General features: G+C 55.9%; 1 protein-coding gene across 1 annotated transcript in view; it reads right to left on the reverse strand.

Moving 5' to 3' along the window:
- Nt5dc3 (5'-nucleotidase domain containing 3) overlaps nt 1-8,750 on the reverse strand; it is a gene marked incomplete at its 3' end in the record, with an annotated part of 29,981 nt that continues 21,231 nt past the window's right edge. The window contains exons 10-14 of the mRNA XM_033763503.1: nt 7,780-7,861; nt 7,141-7,227; nt 5,129-5,269; nt 1,013-1,077; nt 1-205 (exon numbers count right to left, since the gene is read on the reverse strand). Coding sequence (XP_033619394.1) covers nt 1-205; nt 1,013-1,077; nt 5,129-5,269; nt 7,141-7,227; nt 7,780-7,861 — 580 coding nt within the window. The remainder of the gene's footprint in view (nt 206-1,012; nt 1,078-5,128; nt 5,270-7,140; nt 7,228-7,779; nt 7,862-8,750) is intronic.

Genomic DNA, 8,750 nt, shown 5'->3' on the forward strand with positions numbered 1-8,750 from the left:
CCGGTCGGCCCAGGCGGGCAGCTCGTGCTGCAGCGGGGTCCTGCGCGGGTAGAAGGTGTGGTGCACGTCGTAGTGCAGCAGGCAGCTCAGGGACGCCATGTAGACGTCCGCGAAGCGCGACAGGCGCCGCAGGAAGTAGGTGGGGTTCTGGTCCGTGCGGAACAAGCTGCCAAACTGCGCGTTGAAGAAGTTTTTGGTCATTTCTCTGCAGCAGCAGGCAGAAAAAAGTGATAGGATGTTTTTAAGTTGTTAAGTTTTAGGGTAATTATGCTTTAACTTTTTATTAGTACGCATTTGAGTACAAATGATTGCACTCACCATGGGGAGAGGTACTTGTGCATAACAGGGTTTTTACACTTATTTACTTAGTTCATTAGGTTTTTTGAGATTGGGCCTCACTATGTAGTCCAGGCTGGCCTCAAACTCACTATGCAGTTCGGTTGGCCTCAAACTTGAAGTGATCCTCCTGCCTCATCCTCCTGAGTGCTGACAGCACAGGCATGCAGCATGATGCCCAGCAACACACAATTTTTAAAAGCTTGGTTTTCAACACTGAAATCAAAACCTCTTCCGAAACAGATTCATGTGAGAGAAGAATTAGCTCAAGCAGCCCTAATTTCTAATTAAGAAAACCGCCTGCTGCCCAGCTCTCAAAAATGACTCTGGTCACACCCTCCTTCACACCACGGGAACAGACTTGGCTTTGAGGCCCCCGATTCCACCCGAGCCCCTTTAAATGAGCACACACATTCTCCAAACCAAAACAGATGGCCAAGCTGCTGCAGATGTCAGAGACATAACAAAGTTCTCCACCTCTCCCTAAACCTCCCTTGACTACAGAATAGGACTAAAACCTCCTTTTCTTGGCCAAGTGTGGTGGCACATGCCCACAATCCAGTCATGTGGGAGGCTGAGGCAGGAAGACAGCTGGGAGTTCGAGGCCAGCCAGGAGTACCTAGCGAGAACCTGTCTCAAAAATAAAATAAAATAAAATAAAACCTCCTGCTCTTACCTCACCTCCTTCCTCTCCTTCTTCCACTCCTGCAGAACCAGCTGCGACTCCGGGTCCCTGTGAACCTGCAGGGAGAAGCCAAGCCTTAGACAGTGTGGGCTTCAGACCAGTGGGCAGCTTAGAAGGATTTCCCAGCAGGCACCTTCTCTTGGGCAGCTTCTCTTGGGCACACTTTATTCCTTTAGGCCTAGGAGGCAGCCCTTGAAGGAAATAGTCCACGTCACACCACCCCACTGAAGTCCTGCCTCCTCACCGAAACACTAAACACTTTAAATACCCATCATCAGGACCTGGTTTAACAAAATGAGATGGAATTTCGTGGGGCTATTAGACTATTATTAAGAGCTACATATCAACATAACACATCACACACATGCTACACACGTCACGTGTTCTCGTGACAGCAACTGCTGCACACTCTCACAGCAAGCATGTAAAACACGCCATGTTTGCAAACTAGATGCTACACGAGCCAACTTTTTATAAACGTGTACAAGGACAAAAGGGTTTTAACTTTTCCTCTAATGCTACATTATCTCTTCAACTGTCTCACAGAAAAGAACTACTCTTTGCAAGCGACAGGACAGCAGCTCATCACAGTGAAAGGGAAGCAGAGAATTTCCTGATGGGACCAGAAGGTGGGCAAAGAAAACAGGAAGCTACCCTCGCACACACAGGATCCATGACTGAGAGGGGCTCCCGCGACACAGGGCAGATGGGGCGTCCCGTGACTCACGGCCACAGGGTGACCTCGGAATGCAGAGGAAGCCACCAGCTGGGCAGCCACCTGCTCGCCACATGGTGCCGGCCTCTTCTGTTTAGTTATCACATCTGCCAGCTCCGCACTGTGACTGCTGACAGTCACCTGGCTTTGCCACAGGGACAAACACACTGTGCCCGAGTTTGAGGCATAGGGTCTGGCCCAGGGCCGGGGCTGCGTCGTCAGACTCAGCCATACCCCTGGGGGAGGTGCGAGCAGGATCTAGAGCGCGTCTGAGATCGGCTCTCACGTTTCAGACCAACAGATAATCACTGGAGTGCAGGCTCTCAGTCACACGGAATTCAGATCCTAAGAGAAGGAGGGGACCACAGGCATTTCTGTGTGTGTGTGTGTGTGTGTGTGTGTGTGTGAGAGACAGAGAGAGAGAGAGAGAGAGAGAGAGACAGAGAGATGCTGAACACACAGAGGACAGCACGGGGCACATGTGGGCAGCCTGGGACATAACACGGACACCGAGGCAGGTGGAGGTCCTGCAGCCCTGCCCTTGGCCGAGCCGCCCCCCAGATTCCAGGGTAGAAACCCTCAGGCCCAGTGAGGTGCAGGTAGGTGTTGGCCTCGGGAGACAACCACGTCTGTCCAGAGGGTGGGACCTGGAGCTCCAGCCCTCGCACACCCAGGACCACTGTGGGAAACACTGAGGCCCGAGCCCCGGGCTTCGATCTTGTCACAGCCGCCACGCGCATCCCCAGGACACTGCTGCAGGAGGACAGCTCTCCTGGGACAGCTGGGGATGGGCCGAGGACCCACTGAGCCCACTGGCTCTCTTCTCAGGAGCTCAGCGCTCCTGTCCGGGCCTGATCCCAGCCCGGCCTTCCCAGGAGCACGCAGCTGTGTTGCTCACCGGCCCTTAATCCGGAGGGCGGCCAGGGTCACTTGACAGGGCCTCTGAAGCCAAGGCTGCTGAGGGGAATGCAAGGTGGACGGGCCTCCGCTCCCAGGAGCCTCCTCCCTCACCTGCCCTCCCTCCAACCCCTCACAGGGACCCAGCCCGAGGGCACGGAGCAAAGCTCACCTCCTCCAGCCTCCTCCTCCTCGGGAGCTGAGCCTAACAGTCACCCTAACCCTCCTCAGAGCCCCCAATCATGCGCTCCCACCCACCACCCCATGTGGCCCCTGGCGACTTTCTGGGGCCCAAACGCCAAACCTGATCTCAGAGGACAAACTTCCCTCCTTGTGAGTAATGTGCTCCATGCTCTAAAAATAGCTCCACGGCGGGGTTGGAGGACAGAGAAACGCAGGACAGTGCAGGCGGACGCGGGACGGGTGGGCGGCGGGGACACGTGTGGTGTCTGTAAACCGTTAGCCGCGCTCCTCACACCGAGCATCCGGCCCACAGTGCCTCATATCCAGGCCACGGCCAGCCTGGCCCCTTCCACACGGCCCACCCTGCGGGCCCCCAGCCCTGGGATTCCAGAAGTCGCTCACGTGTCGGTCCGGCTTCCTCCTCTGGACAACAGGGTGGTGGCGACCTGAAAGGTCCGTAATTCTCACTTCCCGCTCCCGAGCCCAGGCCTGGGATCCTTCATCCTCCAAGTCACAGGGGCTTCTGCAGCACCCGCCTTCTTCACCACACACACCACTGACACCAAACTTTTCACAGGTCGGAGCAGAAAACCAAACTAGAGCAAAGCTGTTCCCAAAGGTAAAGCACAGAGGGTTATGTCTGTCTGCCCAGCTGCGGCCATCACTGAGAGCCTGAGATAGGGCAGGCAGAGCTGTCCCTTTCCCCAGGGGACTCCTGAACGGCGTCCCAAGCCCCACGAGCCATTTCCTGTACACACAGCTATGATAAAACCCAATTTATAAAGTAAGCACAGTGAGAGAGTAACAACAATGACATAGATCGAATATAGCAACGCACTGTAACAATGCAAGTCATTTAAGGCATTATTTCCAGGATTTTCATTTAATTTTCTGGCCCAGAGCTGACCACAGAGAACTAGAAGTTTGAAAGCACAACCAGGAACCCGAGCACAGGAAGCCTCTGCCTGCACCAGGGGCCTCTACACCCGCGAGCACAAAAGCCTGGCCTGCGCCTCCCAAGGCCTCGGTTCCAGTCCTACTCTGTCCTTTTTTGGTACCGGGGATTGAACTCGGGTCTTTGCACTTGTAAGGCAGGCGGCGGAACCACTGAGCTAAATCCCCAGCCAAAATCCTACTCTGTCCTTTGATGACCTCAGACGTGCTCCCAACTTCCCAAACCCATTTCCTCATTCTCTTTGGAACCCTGCACCACCTGCACGGGGCAGCTGTGGCCCTGAGAACAGCACGCATAGCGCAGGCTCCCGGCACACGGAGTTACGACGGGCGACGTGTGGTGCTGCTCAGCTCCTGGGCTATGCTGAGCCACAGTGCACGCCTGGTATTTTTAGAAAAACCATCTCACCTCACAGGCAAGCATAGTAAAAGACACCAAACAAGCTCTCAGCAGGGAAGAGCCAAGACGGGGCTCAGGCGGAGTGCACTGGGAGCCAGGCCGGGGACGTGCGGGGCCCCACATTCCCGCCCGGAATGCACAGTGAGGGACCTGACTGCTTGGTGCTGGCTGCCTGGGTGAGGCTGCCAGCTGGGGCAGCGGGGCAGTGCCCTGCCCGCTTCCAAAGCCGCTGGCAGGTACAGCATGGGCATCGGGCCATGGGCACAGGCTGCAGGGGTAGCAGCCAAGGGAGTGGTGTCCATGTCCCTTGTCTTAAAGGAGATGGCACTGGTGCTGGGTGGAAGCAGGGGACATTCGGACCAAGGAGGAAGTGGGTGCCAGGAGGGGAGGGGAGAGGTGCAGAGAGGTTACTGGGGCCACCAAGGGGCACCACCTCGGGCCAGGAGATGGCCGGCGAGAAGGACACCATGTCAAAAGCCCCCTCAGCCTGTCACGCACCGAAGAGTGACTGCCGCCATGCCTAGGACAGCACACAAGGTCCCGACCGTGCCTCGTGCCTTCCAGAAGCCCTGGTGCCTGAAGCGTTCACAGCACAGGCCCTTCGCTTACAGACGGGGAAACTGAGGCCCAGAAAAAGCTGTCCCACAGCAGGCTAACGCAGGACCAGGCCTGGGCCCCAACATGCCGCTGCCCACAGCGTGTGCCCTGACACACGGGGCACGGACACGGGGACCCCACCGCCACCAGCAGCAGCCAATGAATGACACTGCATCTTCCTAGGCCCCCCGAGACCCTCCGCGGGCTGCAGGGAGCACAGTGAAGTCCCTGAGGAATGACAGAACAGCCTCCGATGACCCCGCAGTCCCTGGAGGGCCACCCAGCCTCACGCTGCCCGACTCCGGCAGACAGGAAGCCTGCAAAACCAGCAAGCTGAACGCAGAGCAAGAGCAAGCCCGACCTGCATCTGCTCCAAGAGCCCGGTCAAGGTCTGCAGCCAGGCCATGGTCTGCACGTACTGCTCCGTGTTCATGATCTTCAGCTCCGACCGCAGCTCGGGGATGATGGCGCCCGTCCGCCAGCCGTGCTTCAGGGTCAGGTCCTGGGGACAAAGCCGGGCATCAGCACCGCCTGGACAGGGCAAGTCACTGCACTGCACTGCACTGCCCTTCCAGGGGCTGGATGGGGCTCGCTTAAATGAACTGTAATTGTAATGGTTAGTCATTAACCAAGCCCGCACGACGAATTACACACTTCATTAAAAGTAATTGGGCACGAGGCTCTGACCAAGTCACCCTAAGAGAGCGCTGCGTCTGAATCACAGCTCCTGTGGAAACACAGGCTTGGAAAAAACACAGGGTCTGGAATCATTAACCATGCTCTCAGAAAAAAACAAGGTCAGGAGTGTCGAGAGGTTCCCTGAACACTAGCAATGGCTCTCGTTCAGGAACACAGCTCATGTCAGGCATGGGGTGCATGCCCATGATCCCAGCACTCGGGAGGCTGAGGCAGGAGGATCACCTTGAGTTCAAGGCCAGCCTGGGCTGCATAGAAAGACACTGACTCAAAAAAAGTAAAAAAAAAAACAACCGGGTCTTACAGACCTCAGGGAGCCCCACTATGAGCTTGGCATTATGAGAGGCACAGAACCTCAGGCCTGGAATTTAACACAAGCAGACTCACCACATTTCTCATCCCAAATAACATGAGCCCACGATCTGACAGTGAGCGAGAATATCTGAGATGGGTTCTGTTTGGAAAATCTAAGGAATGCAGTCACCATGCCAAGGCCAGGTACTTGCTTACCCTGAGTGTATTTATCGAGCACTCTTTGGCCAGGACCCTTTCTAGATACGAAGATAAAGCAGTGAACAAGAGCAGCAAAAGACAAATTCCTGCTTTCACAGAAAACAAGTAAATACACAATGGCAGGTAGGGAGAAGCACAGGGACAGGGATCAAGCAGAAGAGGGGGAAGGAGGGGTGGGAGGAAGACCACAGTGTCACACAGGATACTTAGGAAGCACAGGCTGACAGAGGGGCATCAGAACAGAGATCTAGGGGAAGAAGAGGGAGTGAGTGCAAACGTGGGAGAAAAAAAGATCCTGGCTTAAAAAACAGCAAGTGCAAAGGCCCAGGGGCAGGAACAGCAGAAAGAAGGCAGAGGCAGGAAATAGCTTCAGAGCGGTAAGTAGGACAGAAGTTGACAGGACAGCTAGAGGACCCCAGGCTTGTTACACTGTAGGAGAAAAGGCAGCTCTGGGGCTTTAAGGAGAGAAATGCCTTCTGGCTCCCAAAGCTTTTCCTGCTGCCTTCACTGGTTAGATCTTCGAAACCTTTCATATTTCTCTACTTAGAATATAGGAGAACCTACAGCACACTATTCCCAACAGTCCCGAGGGGAGCAAGCTCTGGAAGGTGAAAACTGACTGGGGTCTCTTGGGACCTTCCACAGACTGATGATAAACTAGTAACAACTGAGCCCATTTTCCGTGTGCCTCGCCCAGCTCAAATTTGTCCCAACGGGAGCAGCCATGCGCTGTGACGCTGCCCTCAAGGACAGCAGTCAGGGAGCCGGGCAGCCTCCGCTGTCCCCAGACACTGCCCGACACTGGGCTTCTGGATCCAGAACACGTGAGGTGTGGCCTGGGACCACTGCCAAGGCCAGACTCAGTCCTGACAGAGCCGGGTGGACACGGATCCCAAGCCTCCAGGTGGACTAAGCCCGTGCCCCGCCCCACTGAGGACCACGAGCTTCCACCCTGTGCCTTCACGTCTCAGATGCACTGATGGAAGGAAAGGGAGAGGGAGCCACTGGAGCTGATGCCTGGCTCTCATTTCAGTAGGAACATTTTAAAATGCGGCCCACTCCAAGTTTCCATAAAAGCATAAGAACAACCTGGAACCAAAGACAAATCATTAGACACGGATGCTAAGTCATCTGCCCCAGACAAACGAGGGACAGGCTCCTCACCGCCAGGTCGCTGTAGATGTGGTCACCGAAGTACAGCACCTTGGAGCCTCTCCAGCCAGTGAGCTTCAAAAATTCATATAAATTGCCCTGTAATGAGGGAAATGCAGCCATTACATCAAATGACAGAAATGGTCCAAAATACCTACTTTTCAAAATGTCTAAAAAATTGCTTTTGCTTATCTGAAATACCAAAATAGAAGGATGAAAGCAAAGTCTTAGGACATCTTTTCGACTTGTCTTGTTTGTAATTTTTTTTGTGTTTTGTTTTTTGTTTTTGTTTTTGAGATAGGGTCTCACTGTGTACTCCAGGCTGGCCTTGAACTCATGCAAGCCAAGTACTCAGCCTCCCAAGTACTGGGATCACAGGCGTGTGTCACCACACCTGACTTCTAGTTACCTATTTGACAAATTATAAAAAGTCATGTTTTCATTTCGTTTTTAAACTCTGTTCAATTTTGAGCTAATTCAGACACGAGCATACTGGGAAGACCCTGGTGGAGCCTCAGTCTGACCATGGAGTTCTAAGCCCTGGACCACAGGGGCTCGGCCAGGCACCTGTGCTCGGGAAGCCTTGGTGACCACCAGCCCTGGCCATGGTGCTGACCGCCGGGGCACAGGAAGCAGAACAGGGAAAGTTACCTGCTTGTAAATCTGGCCTTTCTGCAACTTGTGGATTCTGTCCCAGAGCAAGACGCCCTTCTCATTCACCTTTCGGAAAGGTCTGGCAACAGAAATGGGAGACGTCAGCACACAGGGCGCACAGGGCGCCACCAACACCAGCTGGCTGCTTGCAGGTGGCAGCAGGCAGCTCCGAATGGGAACCTGGGACCCCGAACTCCACCGCCCACCGGCAGCTGTGCCGTCTTCTCCACTCCACCCCTGCCGGGGTCTCCGGCCACGCCTGCCCCGGCTCTGGGTGACTGGCTTCTCACCAAACACAGGCGAGCTGAGTCGGCTCCTGCTCAGGCGTCCGGCCCGAAGGCCCAGGCTCAGTCCCCGGCCCCACCAGGTGCACGGACAGGACAGAGAGCAGCCACAGCCCTGAGCAGCCCAGGGCCCCCAGGGGGGCTCACAGAGCTCGCGGCTGCTTGCGACCGCTAGGGTCCCTTCGCTGTCGGTCCCACCCACGCTCTTTCCTGTCTACACACGGTTTGGGGGCAGCCGCTCCTCCAGGACCACTGTGACCCTGAGAACTTCAGCCACAGCGATGGCTGCCCGGCCACCAACTTCGGGCAAGAGAGGCGCGGTGAAAGAGTTCCCCAGCCCGGGACGACGCGGGCGGTGCGGACAAGTCTTGGGGACTCACAGCCCCCACCACTGCCCCAAACCTCCCCAGTCCCCGCCAGGCTCCTGCGGCCGGAGACACTGGGCCTCGGGCCCGAGACTGCGAAGTCCAACAGAGCCCAGCCGCAGCCCGCAAGGCCCCAGCAAGGTGCTACTCAGAGCCACAGGGCTGGGTGCCGCCTGTGTTTCTGCTGTTTCTTTCTGTTTTCCATCATTCCACACCTGCAGTACGTGACGCTTACCTTCCCCACAGGAGCGGGCAGGGCACAGCCCCCCGAATTCCTCTGTTCCCCCCTGCGCCCCCTCCTCCCCCTCCATCTGAGACA

Source organism: Fukomys damarensis, unplaced genomic scaffold, assembly GCF_012274545.1.
Source record: "Fukomys damarensis isolate Sample0158 unplaced genomic scaffold, DMR_v1.0_HiC HiC_scaffold_15, whole genome shotgun sequence".
Lineage (NCBI taxonomy): Eukaryota > Metazoa > Chordata > Mammalia > Rodentia > Bathyergidae > Fukomys > Fukomys damarensis.